The sequence below is a fragment of the Microchirus variegatus genome (genome assembly GCF_963457635.1).
Source record: "Microchirus variegatus genome assembly, chromosome: 18".
Lineage (NCBI taxonomy): Eukaryota > Metazoa > Chordata > Actinopteri > Pleuronectiformes > Soleidae > Microchirus > Microchirus variegatus.
In genome coordinates, this window is record NC_139819.1 from 24,050,062 (window position 1) to 24,069,534 (window position 19,473).

The 19,473-nt window shown below is 47.3% G+C and overlaps 1 protein-coding gene across 1 annotated transcript; it reads left to right on the forward strand.

The window, feature by feature from the left end:
• The first annotated feature begins 774 nt into the window (after window positions 1-774).
• LOC310939747 (wings apart-like protein homolog) lies at window positions 775-18,177 on the forward strand. The gene is made up of 20 exons (XM_083904579.1): window positions 775-1,036; window positions 2,892-3,394; window positions 6,117-6,855; window positions 9,144-9,529; window positions 9,658-9,782; window positions 11,480-11,572; window positions 12,069-12,248; window positions 12,471-12,607; window positions 12,708-12,819; window positions 12,922-13,173; window positions 13,303-13,414; window positions 13,508-13,605; window positions 13,733-13,809; window positions 14,287-14,420; window positions 14,514-14,629; window positions 15,005-15,190; window positions 15,984-16,209; window positions 16,291-16,379; window positions 16,919-17,014; window positions 17,189-18,177. The coding sequence occupies exons 2-20, from the start codon at window positions 2,914-2,916 to the stop codon at window positions 17,252-17,254; spliced, it is 3,705 nt and encodes a 1,234-aa protein (XP_083760705.1). The 5' UTR covers window positions 775-1,036; window positions 2,892-2,913; the 3' UTR covers window positions 17,255-18,177.
• Window positions 18,178-19,473: the final 1,296 nt, after the last annotated feature.

Sequence of the window (19,473 nt, forward strand, 5' to 3'; positions counted from 1 at the left end):
TTAGAGTGACATAGATGAATGTTTGTGAGCACAGAAAATTGAAGTCAGTAGTTATTGAGAAATAAAAAATAAATAGAATAGAATAAGTTTGACTGAGAAACCAAGTCAATAACAAACATGAGTAAAGACATTTTTATTATTTCTAACATTCCTTTGATTGAACCTAAATGTTATTAATTGAATATAGATTTAACAAATGCATTGGTGTGTGTGTGTATTCCAGTACTGATTAAATATCATCCTATTTTATACATGGACGTAAAAAAAACCCCGTTGAATTCAATCGAAAACTCGCAGCAAATAAGTACAAAAAAAACATATTTTGTATATTTACATGTTTTTTTCTCATCTTATGTTGTGTTTAATGTTTTTCATTTAAAATCGTCCGCTTTACGAGTTTAGAGCGAGCACGTGAACGCATCATTGGCGACGATAGGATCGACAGCGCCACCACTGTGAAGTTCACAGCATCACATGCGCGCGCTGTCACTTGGACTTTTCAAAATAAGTAACAACCGTTGTCTAACATGAAGTAAACTGTGTATAAACGTCACATTAAATGTGTTTAAATTAGACTGTGTGTATGAAATCAAACGTTACTTTATAATGTCGTCTGAAAGTGGCCACATTGTTCTGTTCCGTGTGTTCATTCCAGACTTTTATTTTGTAGACCCGATCGTTTACTTCCGTACACTTCGGCTGTCTCCGATAACTTGACGCAGCGGGGGAGTCCAATGGAAACCTTCGTCGAGATCCGGAGGAGACAATCGAGAGCGATTTAGCGTGAAAAACGGAGCAGATTTCGCCGCCGCTGTTTGACAAACCTCGTATTTTGTCAAAGATCTGGATCCGCGGGTTTCACCGCTGCGTTTCAAAGCCGCGAATCCGCCCCGAGCGGCGTGTGTTCGGCCTTGTTTACACCGAGCAGAGCCGCAGAGGAAGCAGCACAGGCCCCCGCTCCTGTGGCCGGTGAACGGCCGCCGCTGCTGCCCCGGAGAGAGTTAGTTTAGTGCGGATCTGTCCTTTACCTCACCAAGTAAGTGTCCGCGCGAACCGGACCTCACGGTCGCGTTTGTGCGCCAAGTTTGTTTGCGCTTGAATTTCCTGTTTGTGACGCAACGCGATGTCACTTTGTGTTTATTGTTAGCCGTTAGCTTTGAACGGGAGCTAGCCAAGTCAGTTAGCCCGAGTGACTAATGCTAACGAAGTTCGAGCTAACGTGTGCAGACAATCGAAAAGAAACGCACTGAATTGTGACGCAATAGTCGCGCTGCGGTGCGATTCTACGTTTATTAACGCGCGAGTCACGCGCGTGTGTGCGGTTGTTACGGTTATTTGCGCTGCTAACGTTAGCAACAACAGCGCTGGTGGCCGTTAGCGGCATTTGCTCGCTGGCAGCTAGCATTAGCCTAGCTTTGTCAAACCAGCTGAGAAACCGAAGCAGTGACACACACACACACACACTGTAAGACACTCTGAAATACATATTACAAATAAAATAACAATTTTTTTTGTCATTGTTACATAAGAAAACTTTATTTGTCGTTCACAGACGGACATTACAATGGACATATGTATAAATATATGTCTATATCTGATATAGGAAGATCAGTGATGGTTTATCTGTTAGTTGTTTGGTTCAGAAACGGTTTATTGTTGTTTCTCAAACCTGCAAATGCACTGTCCAATTTGTCTTATCCCAAATCTGAATGTTTTTGGACAGTGGGAGTTTTTGTCTTTACTACTACTAGTTACAAATACTAGTTACTAGTGTAGTTACTGCGTCTCAGGCTTCACAACACGTTGCCTCGTCTGTGGTTTGTCCACAGTTTGAAGTTCTTCTTGGTCGTTGGACATTTGTCCCGTGATTAAAGACGGACAGAATGTCCTCTCCTTTCACGTCAGTGATGTCACACAGAGTGGACAGACATGTTTCCTTGTTCACGATCATGTAAAGACGGCCTTTGATAAGACCGTGTTGATCACAGACAGAACCATCACCAAAAGGGTGAGTTTTTACATTTAAGACGTAGAAAAAGACAGAATCACCAGTGAGATACGAACAACTGCAGGACACGACTCAGGAAGGTTAGGCTCACAATCTTTGTGATAAACCGTCGTAATAATTTCAAATCTGCTTCAGTTTTTAATGATCAGTGTTCGTCAAACGTGGAAGTTAGTGCATCAAGGGCGTTTAACGGCGTCAACGTTGACGCATGACGCGTTTCCGCTACGACTGACTGGAAAAAGACGCGCGTGACGTCATGTTTACGTGACTCCAGATCGTTAAAATGAGTCTCTAAAGTATCACTAAACTTTAAAAACAGAGGAGCACATACGTAGTACACAGGTACGCTGGTTATTTGTTAGCTCTGCTCTTTTCCTTTAATAAACAGAACGCTGCAGTTCCACTGTAGGCTAACGCTAACGCCGCTGAACGATCTAATGCAGCTAACGGAGCTAACTGGTAAACGGTGCCTGGACTCTGGCGTCGCTGCACGTAAACATGACGTCACACGCGTCTTTTTCCAGTCAGTCGTCATTAAAGCACGACCTCAAACTTCTTTGTTTTTGTCCACAAACACAAAATGATTGAGTTTGAATGATTTCTTTGTTTTTATGGAGCAACGAAAGCAGGAAATTTGCACATATCAGAGGCTGAAAAATCAACTCAGAGGTTGTGGGTTTGATTCCCGGCTCTGCCCGTCTACATGCAGACTGGAAAAGTGACCTAAAAAACAAAGTTAAAGTGTGATGCTTCTGCAGCAGTGGTGTTTTTATATAACCTGTAATCTTCAGATTGACCTGAGGTGTCTGTGATAAATATTGTGTTTAAGGGTGTGAATATTAAACATTTATGGACTGTGTGTGTGTGTGTGTGTGTGTTTCAGAGAATATGACCCAGCAGAAACAATGACGTCCAGATTTGGTAAAACCTACAGCCGTAAAGGAGGCGAGGGCACGTCCAAGTTTGACGAGGTTCTGTCCACAAAGAGAGGCACGCTCAGCACCAAATGGGGCGACACCACCTACAAGGCCAAGGTGGGCTCCAAGCGGCCCGGCGCCGCTAAGAACGACTCGGTCCTGACGGTGAACAAGAGGCCCCGCCCCTCCGCCGCCGCCGCTGCCGCCACAGACGGCTTTGACGACCCGTTTGGCTTCGACAGCGACGAGGAGTCCAAGCCGGTGTCGTCGTCTCGCAACGGCAGCAAGCCGTCGCCCGTCAAGCCGGCGTCGGCCGAGCCGCCGCGGGCCGAGAGACCCGGAGCTTCTCTGGACGCGGGGAGCAGGTCCAGCCTGCAGGGGGCGTCGTCGTGGCTGCCGAGCGAGAGGAGTCAGACGAAGGCGACGGAGGACACGGCGAGGTTCTTCAACAGCAGGAGCAGCACCATCGGTAATTTGATTTTTTAACGTGAATAAAAACACTTGAAATTTGGCATCGCAAAAAATGTGATGGTGGCAAAGGGCCCTAATCCGTGCCTAGCCCCAGGGCTCTACAGCGCCCCCACAAGTCGGGCTAGGATCAGACAAAAGTAGTCAGATCGGGACAAATTTTGGTCAGTGTGTTAGTCTTAGTCCAAATTTTCTTGAGGTATCTTTTTTTGCAATTTTTGACGTAAGATAAAGTGGTCAAAATAGTGAAAAATGCTACATTTTCCTTTATTCTTTTGTGCCTAAGTCACACATAGTTGTTCCAATTTGAACCAAACTTGGTCCAGTTGTTGTTCTCGTGATTCAAAACAAATTTCTGATTTACTTCCATTAGCTCCGCCCACCCAAAAGTCGGCTATTTTGAAAAAACTAAAATGACTCGTCTATGCATTTGAAATAACTCGTCCTAGCACGTTTGAGCTAGCCCCGCCAAACTTAATACATATGTTCTAGACAAGCTAAAGATTAAAAGTTGTTTGAGAATTTTCTCTGCCTCAAAAGGCCTCAGTGCTCCAACGAAATTGACCCTTTAAATTCCAATTTATTAAGTCTTTAACATAAACAGAATGATGTGATATTTCTCACGGTCGTCTAATACGATGAGTCATTTGATATTTAATTGTTCGTTTTGAATTATTTGGCACAAAGTGTGTCCCTGACTGAAAATAGTGAGGGAGAACAAAATGAAACATCAACTTATGACAAATGTGAGACATAGTTTAGCATCATTTGTCTCACACAGAATTCACTCTGTGAATAAAATCTCCGTCACATGTTGACGTCTTTATCTCTCGCTGTTGGACGCTAACTGACAGACGCAGAGTCGCGCTAACTGACAGACGCTAGCTGGCGGGCGCAGAGCCGCGCGCTAGCTGGCAGGCGCAGAGTCGCATCATTTGTCTCACACAGAATTCACTCTGTGAATAAAATCTGCGTCACGTGTTGACGTCTTTATCTCGCTGTTAGACACAGGAAACAGAAGTATTATCTGGTGTATGGCGTGAGCTGGTTTGAATAAACACAGAGAGCAGGAACGACTCGGGTTGTGTTGGATAACGACAACACTCTTCTTCCTCCTCCTTCTCCTCCTCCTCCTCCTCCTCCTCCTCCTCCTCCTCAGTCAGCTGTGAGCAGATGGAGGTGACATGTCAGAGCTGCCAGTCGTGATACTGTGATTATTCTCTGCTTGAAGTTGCCTCATCATCAGAATCATGAAATCATGAACACACACACACACACAGACATGTTTCCACTGTAAATATCTACGACTGCAGCCTTCACTATAATAATAATCCTCTACGACGACGTGGTTGGACTTGATTTCAGCAGCAGACGTGAGGACGTGTCCCTGTTTATGTGACGCTAAAATGACAAATCATTCCTTTTCATCGTCATCACACAAACATGTTTGTTGTTTTCAGCTCTGCTTAAACAGATGAATAATGAACGAAGTGAAGGTTTGTCTGTGCGATCTTCAGCAGCAGTTAACGACGCGTCCACGCCACGTTTGAGAGGAGATAATGAGCTGAAGGAGTTGCATCGACTCGTCTTCCTCTGTTTGTGTGTCTTTGATCAGATAAACTCTGATGAAATATTCAGTGAGGTTTGACTGTGAAGTCGTTTCCTGTCTTTATTCAGACGAACGGAGACAAAGATCGCACACTTTTTCATCTGCGAAGACACAAACGACGACCGCAGCCTTCACACACAACCCTGACCCTTTTGTTGTGTGTGTGTGTGTGTGTGTGTGTGTTCTTGTACTTGCGGCATACTGAGGACCAGTGAGGGGTTTTTAACCAACAAAGTGAGGCCATTTTTACAAAGTGAGGACATTTTGGCCGGTCCTCACTTTTTTTTCATTGAAATCACTTCCTTAGCTTGTAAACATGCTTTACTCTGATTTTAGCTCCTCAATTTGGTACAAAAACCCTGTTTTCCAGTCCTGGTGTTTCACACATGTTTGCTCTGGGGCTCCACCTGCAGACATGTTATGGTACTGCACCCAGTAGCTCTTTATAGATGTCATTCATGAAGTAGATATTTGTTAATTGTGTTGATTTATAAAGTGGAAATGCTGGTCCTCACTTTGTCAGCACTTTTACCAGGTCCTCAGTATGCAGCAAGTACAAGAATGTGTGTGACCTGTTTTCAGTGCTACAGGTGGTTTTAAATTGGTGCAGTCACATTCAGCATGGTCTGTTAATGCAGCTGCTGTTTCACTTATGTGCTGAAACACTGTTTTGTATTTTATATTTTACATTCTGACACTTTTAATTCGCATTATTAAGCGTCCAGAATGTAATACGTGTGACTGCCACCTAGTGGTCACTGTATAGTGTAGTGTATTTCTTTATTTTTCTGAATGAGCAACCTCTTTTCGTCGTCTGTTGAGGTGATGACATTTGCAGGGTTCCTTGAATGCATCAGCTATTAGTGTTTCGTTGGTGGTCTTCATGTGTGAAGTACTGAACTGTACGAGGTTCATTGAATGCACCTTTTGGACTCTGTGTCCTGTCTGGATGTTGTTTTAGAATTTGTGTTAGCAGTGCTATTAGCATGTGTCCATGATGGATGGAGGCAGCTCAGGATCAGACCCTGTCAGGGTCAGAGGTCACCGACGGTCGTATATCTGTTCTTAACCTTCATCATGTAATGTTTAATGCTGTTCCTCTTTTCCTCCACAGGGAGGCAGCAGAGTTCCCTGACATCACCAGAGAACCAGCACAGCTACTCGTGGTACCAGAACGCTTCAGAGAGCGACAGGAAGCCGCTGGCACAGACCGCCACCCTGAAGACCGGAGCCAAAGCAGAGTCCACCTGGGACGCCATCATGGGCCTTCGTCCCCCTTCGCCCAACCAGGAACCTCGTAACCCCGCCCCCACGCTCTCCTGGGTGTCGGCCGGCGTCACGGCAGCCGGGTGTGACCCGGGTCAGACCCGGCGGGAGAAGCCGCCGTCTCCTCCTCGTCTCCAGAGCCTCAGCGAGAGGGAGGACGTGGACTTTGGGGGCGACGTGGACTTCCTCCTGGAAACGACCGACTTCTCCCAAACGTCCTCGTCGTCCTCCTCGTCCTCGTCGCTTGTAAGGAACTCGAACTGTCGGACGTACAGGAGGCCAAACAAACAGGGCGCCAGCAGAGCGCAGGACTCCGGCGACGTTGCCAGCTCCGATCTGCCCAAAGTGTCCGACGGCAGCAACAAGGCGACGGGCAGCGGCCGAGGGCGTGGCCGGACGAGGGATTTCACGGTGCTGCATCCGTCGTCCGTGTCCATTTGTAACGTCACCATCCAGGACCGAGCGGTGGAGGAGTTCAGCACTGACACAGCGCCCTCCGGTGGCAGCAGCACCGCAGGCTCCAGCAGCACAACAGAGCCGGGAGAGGCGGGATGGCAGCGGAAGAAGACGGAACAACCAAACACAAGGTGAGAACACAGGAAGTGCTCACGCAGCAGGCGCCCTCTGCTGGCCCAGATTATTCATGTGTTTATATTTAATCATTAGAGAGTGGGGACTCTTTTCTGTCCCTCGTCCTCATCTGTGGAGCGTCTTAAATGTCCAAAGAGCTTTCAGCAGCATCATGCTAACTCTTAGCATCACATGAATCCACACTGGTGTTCACAACACAGATGCAGAGTTGCGCTAACAGAGTTACGCTAACTGACAAACGCAGAGTCACGCTAACAGAGTTACGCTAACTGACAGATGTAGAGTTACGCTAACAGACAGAATCAGAGTCACGCTAACAGTTACGCCAACTGACAGATGCAGAGTCATGCTAACAGAATCACGATAACTGACAGATGCAGAGTCACGCTAACTTACAGATACGGAATAACGCTAACTGTCAGACAGAGTCATGCTAACTGACAGACACAGTCACGCTGACTGACAGACGCAGAGTCACGCTGACTGACAGACGCAGAGTCACGCTAACTGACAGGCGCAGAGTCACGCTAACTGATAAACGCTGACTTATGCTAACTGACAGATGCAGACTTACGCTAACTGACAGACGCAGACTTACGCTAACTGACAGACGCAGACTTACGCTAACTGACAGACGCAGTCACGCTACCTGACAGACGCAGACTTACGCTAACTGACAGACACTGACAGACGCAGTCACGCTAACTGACAGACGCAGAGTCACGCTAACCGACAGACGCATTTACGCTAACTCACAGATGCAGAATCCACTTGTCCTCTGTCTGTCTGACCGTCATCTGAATGTCCTCTGAACGTTCTCTCCTGTCCTCTGAATGTCCTCTCCTGTCCTCTGAATGTCCTCTGCTGTCCTCTGAATGTCCTCTGCTGTCCTGAATGTCCTCTCCTGTCCTCTGAATGTCCTCTGCTGTCCTCTGAATGTCCTCTGCTGTCCTGAATGTCCTCTGAATGTCCTCTGCTGTCCTCTGAATGTCCTCTCCTGTCCTCTGAATGTCCTCTGCTGTCCTCTGAATGTCCTCTGCTGTCCTGAATGTCCTCTCCTGTCCTCTGAATGTCCTCTGCTGTCCTCTGAATGTCCTCTGCTGTCCTGAATGTCCTCTGAATGTCCTCTGCTGTCCTCTGAATGTCCTCTCCTGTCCTCTGAATGTCCTCTCCTGTCCTCTGAATGTCCTCTGCTGTCCTCTGAATGTCCTCTGCTGTCCTCTGAATGTCCTCTCCTGTCTTCTGAATGTCCTCTCCTGTCCTCTGAATGTCCTCTCCTGTCCTCTAAATGTCCTCTCCTGTCCTCTGAATGTCCTCTGAATGTCCTCTGCTGTCCTGAATGTCCTCTGAATGTCCTCTCCTGTCCTCTGAATGTCCTCTGCTGTCCTCTGAATGTCCTCTGCTGTCCTCTGAATGTCCTCTGCTGTCCTCTGAATGTCCTCTCCTGTCTTCTGAATGTCCTCTGCTGTCCTCTGAATGTCCTCTGCTGTCCTGAATGTCCTCTGAATGTCCTCTCCTGTCTTCTGAATGTCCTCTCCTGTCCTCTGAATGTCCTCTCCTGTCCTCTGAATGTCCTCTGCTGTCCTGAATGTCCTCTGAATGTCCTCTCCTGTCCTCTGAATGTCCTCTCCTGTCTTCTTAATGTCCTCTGCTGTCCTCTGAATGTCCTCTCCTGTCTTCTGAATGTCCTCTCCTGTCCTCTGAATGTCCTCTGCTGTCCTCTGAATGTCCTCTGCTGTCCTGAATGTCCTCTGAATGTCCTCTCCTGTCCTCTGAATGTCCTCTCCTGTCCTCTGAATGTCCTCTCCTGTCCTCTGAATGTCCTCTCCTGTCCTCTGAATGTCCTCTCCTGTCCTCTGAATGTCCTCTCCTGTCCTCTGAATGTCCTCTCCTGTCTTCTGAATGTCCTCTCCTGTCCTCTGAATGTCCTCTCCTGTCCTCTGAATGTCCTCTCCTGTCCTCTGAATGTCCTCTCCTGTCTTCTGAATGTCCTCTCCTGTCCTCTGAATGTCCTCTCCTGTCTTCTGAATGTCCTCTCCTGTCTTCTGAATGTCCTCTCCTGTCTTCTGAATGTCCTCTGCTGTCCTCTGAATGTCCTCTCCTGTCCTCTGAATGTCCTCTCCTGTCCTCTGAATGTCCTCTCCTGTCTTCTGAATGTCCTCTCCTGTCCTCTGAATGTCCTCTCCTGTCTTCTGAATGTCCTCTCCTGTCTTCTGAATGTCCTCTCCTGTCCTCTGAATGTCCTCTCCTGTCCTCTGAATGTCCTCTCCTGTCCTCTGCACAGGCCCAGACAGACACAGACCAAGTCAAAGAAGGACAGCAGTAAGATGGACCTGTTTGGCTTCGAGGACACGGACATGCGTGAGGAGGAGGACGGCGTGGACGGCTCAGATCCAGGGTCCAGTTACAAGATCAAATACTTTGGCTTTGACGACATGAGCGACAGCGACGGCGCCGACGACGACAACTACGAGGGCGGCTTCAAAGAGAGGAGGCGGGCCAAGAAGGCCGCCGTTGCCATGGCGGCGCCCGAGGTCGCCGAGGACGACTCGGACACCTATGAGACATACGAGCCGCCCGACCCCTTCGAGAGGCTGGAGATTCTGGAGCAACCGATGATGGTGATGGAGAACAAGAAGAACTCTGTGAGGAGGGAGAACGCGTTACGAGGTGAGGAGGCTTTAACTTTGTAAAGCATCTGCTGGGCCTCTGCTGCCTCGTGTGGTCACTGTGGTACACGGTGTCAGAGTGGCGTTGGTCTGTTGTGACTCCGCCCACATGATGTCCTCTGTCCTCAGATGTGCTGGACTTCTCGGAGGAGGGACTCAGGGTGGTGGCCGGCGTCCCCCGGAGGCCACCGCAGGGAAAGGTTCTCGTCAAGAACCCCGACACGTTTCGGAGGATCTTCAGCGCACACAAGAAGGTCAGACGCACACACACACACACACTCACACACACTGACTTTGACTGCACTAACGATAAAAACATCAAACCTTTATCAATCATAAGGTTTAAATCCCTTCGCTCATGACTCCGCCCACAGACAAAGGTGTGTGTGTGTGTGTGTGTGTGTGTGTGTGTGTGTGTGTGTGTGTGTGTGTGTGTGTGTGTGTGTGTGTGTGTGTGTGTGTGTGTGTGTGTGTGTGTGTGTGTGTGTGTGTGTGTGTGTGTGTGTGTGTGTGTGTGTGTGTGTTGGCACCAAACCACCCCCCCCCCCCCCCCCCCCACTGTCAGTGCTGGTCTGTGCGTCCAGATTACAGTGGGAGGCTTTAATCCAGTGTGTTGATGGTCCAACACAGCAGAGCTCATCCCTGAACTCTGCCTTTGTCTCAGTTTATTAACCCTGCAGGGAACACACACACACACTCGTCCTCGTCTTTTGTCTTTTGTCTTTTTTATTCAAAGCCTCGGCGACCACCGACCACAGGTTTGGCAGAAATATAAAAAGAGGACAGGAGTCGAGCCAAGGATGAAAGGAAGTGTGTGTTTGTGTATAAGTGTGTGTGTGTGTGTGTGTCCTGCTGTTTGATCAGTGCTGGCTGACTCTGAGCAGTTTCATGTATGATCCTCTTTCTCCGTCCTCTCTCTCTCTCTCTTTTCATGTTTCACATTTGTTTGGTTGCATGATTTAGATTTTCAGAATAAGAGTTTTGAATTCAAATGTTAATAAACAGTAACCTGTAGGGCTGAAAATATTTGATTCATCAGTTTGAAAACGCTTGCTTTCTCGTTTTTGTACGGAGTTCCTTTTTGGGAGTCATTTATTTCTGATTGACTGAATAATTTTGTGTCTGAGTTTAGAGAGAATTTGAAACCATAAACAAGTTCATTCTTTCATTGAGAGTTGGATTCCTATCATGGACGGTTTGTTCAGTTGAATCAAGTTTGACTTTGATCTGGGTTTAAGACACGAGGAGATGGTCCTGTCTTTAAGTCACATAGAGACCTGAGGACTCTGTGAGACGTAGTAACAATAAGAACAGATATGGTGTGATCCATGGTAGAGCTGCAACTAACGATTATTTTCGTAATCGATTAATCTGTCGATTATTTTCTCGATTAATTGATGAGTCGTTTGGTCAGAAAATGGTAAAAAACGTTGATCAGTGTTTGTCAAACATGGAAATTATTATGTTCTCGAAAGTCTTGTTTTGTCCACAAACCAAAATTATTCAGTTTTAATGATTTCTTTGTTTATGTGGAGCAAAGAAACCAAGAAAATGTTCACATTTCAGGAGCTAAAACAATCATAAATCTTGTTTTAATCATGAAAAAAGCTTCAAACTGATTACCGATTATCAAAATAGTTGGCGATTAATTTAGTAATCGATTAATAATCGATACATTGATTAATCGTTTCAGCTCTACTCCATGGATATAAGATGATGCATTTGAAAAGCATTCAGGCTACGTGGTGACTCAAAAAAAATGACTCCGAAAAACACAAAAAATTACTCTGAAAAACACAAACAATTACTCTGAAAAAAATCTCCCCCCCCCCAAATGAATGCAATGGGCTTCCGTAGTTGTGTTTCTGAAGTCCTGTTTTGTGTGTCACGTGTGTGATGATGTCACACAAAGCTTCACAGATTGTTGTTGTTTGTGTTGTTTTTGTTTCAGTCTCCCACCAAAGCCGTTTATAACGCCAGACACTGGGCGGTGGAGAGCGAGGAACCAGCAGCGACGCTGAGCTCACGCTCACTGACCACTCCTGTAAGCACACACACACACACACACACACACACACACACACACACACACACACACACACACACACACACACACACACACACTCTTGAACTTGCTGCATACTGAGGACCAGGTAAAAGTGCTGACAAAGTGAGGACCATCATTTCCACTTTATAAATCAACACAATTACAAATATCTACTTCATGAATGACATCTATAAATAACTACTGGGTGCAGTACCATAAAATGTCTGTAGGTGGAGCCCCAGAGCAAAAAGTGTGTGAAACACCAGAGCTGGAAAACAGGTTTTTTGTACCAAATTGAGTAGCTCTGTTAAAAACAGAGTATAACATGTTTACAACCTAAGGAAGTGATTTAAATGATTTTGGCCGGTCCTCACTTTGTTGGTTAAAAACCCTCACTGGTCCTCAGTATGCCGCAAGTACAAGAACACACACACACACGTCACACCCCGTCATGTTGACGTGTCCTCTGACTCCTCCTCCGTTTGTCTCTCAGGCCTCCGCCTCAGCTGGAGGGGGAGGAGCCAGCAAGGAGCCGCCCGAAGCGTCCCAGAAGGACGACGGCGTCTTCAAGGCTCCGCCTCCTCCTCCCAAGGTCACCAAGTGCGTGACCCTGCCCACTGACCTGTACCAGGACACAGTCACCACGCTCAAGTGTCGCAAAGAACACAAAGAGGTAAAGAGAGGAGACGCAAGGAGGAGGTGTGTGACTGTACCACAATCTGTGATTCACACTGTGTGTGTGTGTGTGTGTGTGTGTGTGTGTGTGTGTGTGTGTGTGTGTGTGTGTGTGTGTGTGTGTGTGTGTGTGTGTGTGTGTGTGTGTGTGTGTGTGTGTGTGTGTGTGTGTGTGTGTGTGTGTGTGTGTGTGTGTGTGTGTGTGTGTGTGTGTGTGCAGCTCTACACCGTGGTCCAACACGTGAAACACTTCAATGACGTGGTAGAGTTCGGGGAGAACCAGGAGTTCACCGACGACTTTGAGTATCTGGCCACTGGACTGAAGAGCGGTCAGCCGCTCAACACACGCTGCCTCAGGTGAGATGATGACCACGCTGCTGCTGCTGCTGTTGGCCCCGCCCCCTCTCACCGTACACCTGTAGTCAGTGGCTCAGTTATGTGTGTGTGTGTCTCACAGTGTGATTAGCTTAGCGACGCGCTGCGCCATGCCCAGCTTCAGGATGCACCTGCGAGCTCGAGGGAAGGTCACTCAGGTGTTCAAGACGCTCAACGACGCCCCGCAGCACTCGGTAACGCCCACACGCCGCTCAGACACTCTGTTACTACACATATACACACAGGAAACAAACGTAAACACAGTGGTGTTGTTGTTGTTGTTGTTGTGTGGACAGAACCTGGCTCTGTGCACGGCGTCCCTGATGTACATCCTGAGCAGAGACCGTCTGAACATGGACCTGGACCGCTCCTGTCTGGACCTGATGATCCGGCTGCTGGAGATGGACCACGACCACCAGGAAGGGGGCGGAGCCACGGCCGACTCCAGCGCTCAGTTCAGCGCCAGAGAGATCGCCAAGATGAAGGAGAGGATCAGGAAGCTGTGTGACACTGTACACAACAAACACCTGGACCTGCAGAACATCACGGTACACACACACACACACACACACACACACACACACAGAAAGACACACACACAGACACACACCTGTCCTCAGTCACAATCTGATATCACCGTCCCCCCTCTCTGTCCCTCTGTCTGTCCCCCCTCACAGACAGGACACTTGGCCATGGAGACCCTGTTGTCCCTGACGTCAAAGCGAGCAGGAGACTGGTTCAAAGAGGAGCTGCGTCTCCTCGGAGGACTGGACCACATCGTGGACAAAGGTCAGAGGTCACGGAGAGGAGAGGGAGAGGTCATCTCTCTGTGTGTGTGTGTGTGTGTGTGTGACCACCTGTGTGTCCTCTGTGTGTCCACAGTCAAAGAGTGTGTTGATAACCTGAACCAGGAGGAGGACGAGGAGAAGCTGGTGTCGTCTCTGTGGGGAGCAGAGAGGTGTTTACGTGTCCTGGAGAGTGTGAGTATGAGTATTATTATTATATATGATCGTTATTATTATATATGATTATTATTATTATTATATATGATTAAATTATATATAATAACATATATATATATGTGTGTGTGTGTGTGTGTGTGTGCAGGTCACAGTCCATAACCCAGAGAACCAGAGTTATCTGATCGCCTACAAAGACTCTTCTCTCATCCACTCTTCAGCAAAGTGAGTGAACCCTTTTCTTCACCTCCTCTTCCTCCTCTTCCTCCTCCTCCTCTCCATGTCTGCTCTTCACTCTTTATAGAGATGGTAGACGTTGCTTCTCTTAAGTTAAAATAAAACAAACCGTTTTGGTTTTCTGGATTTGTTCATTTAACTTCATGTAATTCTCTCCTCCCCCCCTCTCTCCTCCCCCCCCTCCTCCTCTCCTCTCCCCCTCTCTCCTCTCTCCTCTCTCCCCTCCCCCTCCTCTCTCCTCTTTCCCCTCCCCCTCCTCCTCCTCTCTCCTCTCTCCCCTCCTCCTCCTCTCTCCTCTCCTCCTCTCCTCTCCTCTCTCCTCTCCCCCCTCTCTCCTCCCCCCTCCTCCTCCTCTCTCCTCTCTCCTCCCCTCCTCTCCTCTCTCCCCTCCTCCTCCTCTCTCCTCTCCCCCTCTCTCCTCTCTCCTCTCCTCCCCCCTCCTCCCCTCTCTCCTCCTCCTCTCAGAGGTCTGAGGAGGTGTGAGCAGATGATCCAGAGCTACAGCAGAGTGGTGAGCTCAGACTCAGTTGTGGGTAAAGCTGTAGAGAACTGTATGAGAGCCATCATTGGAGTCCTGCTCAACCTGACACATGACAACGGTCAGAGACACAACAACACAACAACAACAACAACAACACAACTGTTACACTCTCCTGTGTTCACCTGTGTGTGTGTGTGTGTGTGTGTTTCAGAGTGGGGCAGCACAAAGACAGGAGAACAGGATCATCTCATCATCACAGCTCTCAACTGTGTCCTCAGAGTTCCTCAGTATCTGCCTCAAGAACAGAGGTTTGACATCAGAGTCCTGGTGAGACACACACACAGAGAGACACACACACACACAGAGACACACACACACACACACAGAGAGACACACACACACACAGAGAGAGACACACACACACAGAGAGAGACACACACACACAGAGAGACACACACACACACAGAGAGAGACACACAGAGACACACACACACACACTGAGAGAGACACACACACACACACTGAGAGAGACACACACACACCTGTACGTCTCTGTTGTCTTCTTCTCTGTGATGACCTCCTCCTTCTCCTTCTCCTTCTCCTCCTCCTCCTCCTCCTCCTCCTGCTCCTCTTCCTCCTCCTCCTCTTCCTCCTGCTCCTCCTCCTCCTCTTCCTGCTCCTCCTCCTCCTCCTCCTCCTCAGGGTCTGGGTCTGTTGATAAACCTGGTTGAGTACAGTGCCAGGAACAGATACTGTCTGATGGAGATGGAGATGGAAGGAGGTGAAGGTCCATGTGACTCCACCGTCCTCCTCAACCCCAAGAGATCACCTGAGCACCAGGAGCAAGGCAGCTCAGGACCTCTTAGCGCCATCGCTGCACTCGTACAGGTACGCGACTCCTCACTGCTCCTCACACCTCCTCAGACATCTTCACTGCTCCTCAGACCCCCTCACACCTTCTCAGACCTCCTCACACCTTCTCAGACCTCCTCACTGCTCCTCAGACCTCCTCACTGCTCCCCAGACCTCCTCACTGCTCCTCAGACCTCCTCACACCTTCTCAGACCTCCTCAGACAATTCAATCCTCTCTTCCTTCACTTTCCTCCTCAGAGCTCCTCACACCTCCTCACACCTTCTCAGACCTCCTCACACCTTCTCAGACCTCCTCACATCTTCTCAGACCTCCTCACACATTCTCAGACCTCCTCACACCTTCTCAGACCTCCTCACACCTTCTCAGACCTCCTCACACCTTCTCAGACCTCCTCAGACAATTCAATCCTCTCTTCCTTCACTTTCCTCCTCAGAGCTTCTCAGACCTCCTCACACCTTCTCACACCTCCTCACACATTCTCAGACCTCCTCAAACCTTCTCAGACCTCCTCAAACCTTCTCAGACCTCCTCACACCTTCTCAGACCTCCTCACACATTCTCAGACCTCCTCAAACCTTCTCAGACCTCCTCAAACCTTCTCAGACCTCCTCACACCTTCTCAGACCTCCTCACACATTCTCAGACCTCCTCACACCTTCTCAGACCTCCTCACACCTTCTCAGACCTCCTCACACCTTCTCAGACCTCCTCACACATTCTCAGGCCTCCTCACAACTTCTCACTCCTCCTCACTGCTCCTCAAACCTCAGACAATTCAATCCCCTCTTCTTCTCCTTCCTCCTCAGCTGTTCCTCCAGAGGGAGGCGGCGGCCATCTTGGCGGAGGCGCAGACCGATGACCTCATAAAGGAGGCGCCTAAGGCTCCTCTGGACCAGAGCGGTCAGTGGCAGGAGACGGGCGGGGAGATCCAGTGGGTCGCCAACGACAACGCTAACACTGACGCTAACAAACAGGAAGAAGAAAACAAGAAGAAGAAGGAGGAGGAGGACGAGGAGCTGGACCTCAACAAAGGTACGACCACTTCCTGTTTCCTGTTTCCTGTTATAGAACATGTGGAGGTTTGCTCTTCATCGTCCTCTTCATCATCCTCAGCTCTGCAGCACGCGGGGAAGCACATGGAGGATAGCATCGTGGCGTCGTACACGGCACTGCTGCTGGGCTGCCTCTGTCAGGGAAGCTCGGTCAGTACAGCACACTTCTGTCATTCAAGTGTTCAGCCAGGGGGCGCTCTCAGCACACAGGAGTTCACAGGAGTTGTTGATCCACTGCTGCCTCCATCACTAACTTACAATGACTGATTTTAAAATATTTACTTTAGACTTAACTCTGTGACACAAAGTGACCACACGAGGCAGCAGAGGACCAGCAGCTCCTGTGTCCCTGTGAGCTAAAATCACTGGTTTTCTCTATGGACTTTGGTGTGGGAGAGTGAGTGGTTTACGAACTTAGATATTTGTCCTGTCACTGTCAGATGAGTGTTTCTCAGTGTGTGTTTCAGTGTGTTTTTAGCGTGTTTTCAGTGTGTTTCAGTGTTTTTCAGTGTGTTTCAGTGTGTTTTCAGTGTGTTTCAGCGTGTTTCAGCGTGTTTCAGTGTGTTTTCAGTGTGTTTTCAGTGTGTTTTCAGTGTGTTTCAGTGTGTTTCAGTGTGTTTTCAGTGTGTTTCAGTGTGTTTTCAGTGTGTTTTCAGTGTGTTTCAGTGCCTCTTTGTGTCTCTCCTCAGTTGAATGTGACTACTGTGAGAGAAAACCTGCCTCAGGGAGATTTCTCCATCATGACAGAAATGCTGAAAAAGTTCCTCAACTTCATGAACCTCACAGTGAGTCACCGACCTGTTGTTATTGTTGTTGTTATTGTTATTATATGATGTCACTCTGAAAAGGTCAAAGGTCATTTCATCGTCAGTCAATGTTAAAGGTCACCTGTGTGAGGTTTACTGACATCTAGTGGTCACAGACTGTACCTTTAATCTCCCTCTGTCTCTGTGTCTCAGTGTGACGTCGGCACCACAGGACAGAAGTCTATCTCCAGGGTTATTGATTATCTGGAGCACTGTTAGAGAAGACACACACACGCACACGCACACGCACACACACACACACACACGCACACACACACGCACACACACACCATCATCATCACTGCTGGAACCAGGCGTGTGTTTCTTCATCCTCCAGTTCAAGGAAAGTTCCGCTGTTTTATTTCACCATTAAAACACACGCACACACACACACACACACACACACCTTCATCCTCTTAAATGTCTCTGTTATAAATAAATTGACTTGTTTGTCGTCGTTGCTCAGAAGAATGTGTTTTTTCCTGACCCCGCCCCCTGCTCCTGACCCCGCCCCCTGCTCCTCCCCCCTCCCCCCTCACTTCAGTATTGATCACTGATCGATCGGTGAATCCGTTATTTTCTTTCTCCATCTTTGTTTTTCTTCTTTTTCTCGTCTTTATTCACCGCTGACCTTTGACCTCTGACCTCTGTGTGTCTGAGGTCGACCAATCAGAAGCATCCCAGCCGTTAGATGCAGTTAAGGTGGTATTTTTAAGGTGGAAATGCTCCGTCCTTCTCTTTGTAAAGACGTCGTCATACAGACAAAGTTTTCCCATCATGCCGAGCGCATATGAGTGAAGCCCCGCCCCCTCATTTCCCTGAAAAGTTTGTTAATGTTAATAAAGTTTGTTGAAATGTTCAGTTTAACCTTTAAAAAGCATCAAATAAACAGATTGATTTTAGTTTGAAACTTTAATTCACTTTTAAATAAAAGTCAAAGTTTTGTTTCTTTTCCCAAAATCTGACCTTTAATTTTAAATGATTCTGAAATAATGAAATAAAACACATTCATCTGAGCAGAAAAAACTACTGCATTATTCACACACACACACACACGCACAGACACACTGTCACACAGACAGACTCACACACACACACACACACACTGTTTGTGTTTACAGAGCTTTATTGACAAACGTCTGGAGGACAAAGATGAGTTTGTTTGTTGTTTTTTTCTGTAAATATTTTCTCGTGTAAATAAACGTTTCCTCGTCAGGAGGAGCGAGAGCGAGGGGGGAGGGGCTGCAGGAGGGGGCGGGGCTTCAGGTGAGAGGCTGTTGAATTGAAATGTAGACGTAGAATCTACTTTTTTCCCTGAATCTATTTTTCTTTTTCTAAAGCCTTTGTTGTTGTCGTCGTTGCCGTTGTGTTGTTGTTGTTGTTGACAGAAAAACAAACTTCTTTGTATCAATTTACAGACTCTCGTCTTTGGTTACATGTAAATAATTTTAAAATAATAAAAGTTGATACTTTCAGTATTTTCACGTCGAGTCGTCGTCTTTTCTTCTCTTTTTTTACTTCAATGAAAAGTTTCTTTATTTACTTTAATTAGTTTAACTCCAGTCGTTATTCGATGAAACAAACTTTAAAAAAATATATTAAAAATTGACAAAAATTTTAAAGGTGCATTATGTAATAAATGATAAAATCCTCCTAATATGTCACAGAGACTCAGGAATAATGTTCATATAACAAACTGAACTCACCAACAACAACAGTACAGACTTAATATTTGCATTAAAAAAAACATTTTGCAGACTGTATATCATGTTTATGTTTTGGCGTCATGTGGCGCCACCTACCGCCGTCTACCAATCATTGCAGTCAGTAGAGTCTCAGCTGCAGAGCAACCACGGGTTGAACAGTTACGTCAGTGATACAATGGCGGAGAAAACCAAAGATATTAGACTTTGAATTTGAGTGTAGTAACTGTTTTTGGCCACATTCTTACATATGGCGCCTTTAAATCTAAAATAGTTATATTTCCCTAAGTTTAAACACTTAATTAAATAAAATGATCCTAAACCTGACTTTTTTCCACATTATTGCTGCAGCCTTTGACCTTTGACCTTTGTTTTTAATCTTCAGAGGAATAAAGTGCTCGTGGTCTTTGTGTTGATGGCAAAATAGATTTAATAAAGTTTTTCAAAAATACAGTTTTAAACAAAAACATCACAAAAAAAAACAAAGACTTAAGTTTTTAAACATGAGAAGAAAAATCACTGATGGTGTCTTTAATGTCTTTAAAGTCTTTAATGTCTTCATCATCTGTCTCCGTCTGTCCTCTCCGGGTCTCGAACCTTCTCTGTCCCGGGTGTCTCGCGCGTCCCGTGTGTCTCGCGCGCCTCCCCGTCCTCGTGCAGCAGCTCACTCAGCGTGTTGATGTAAATCTGCGCCATCTGCAGAGTCTCAGACTTGGACAGTTTCTTGTCGCTCTC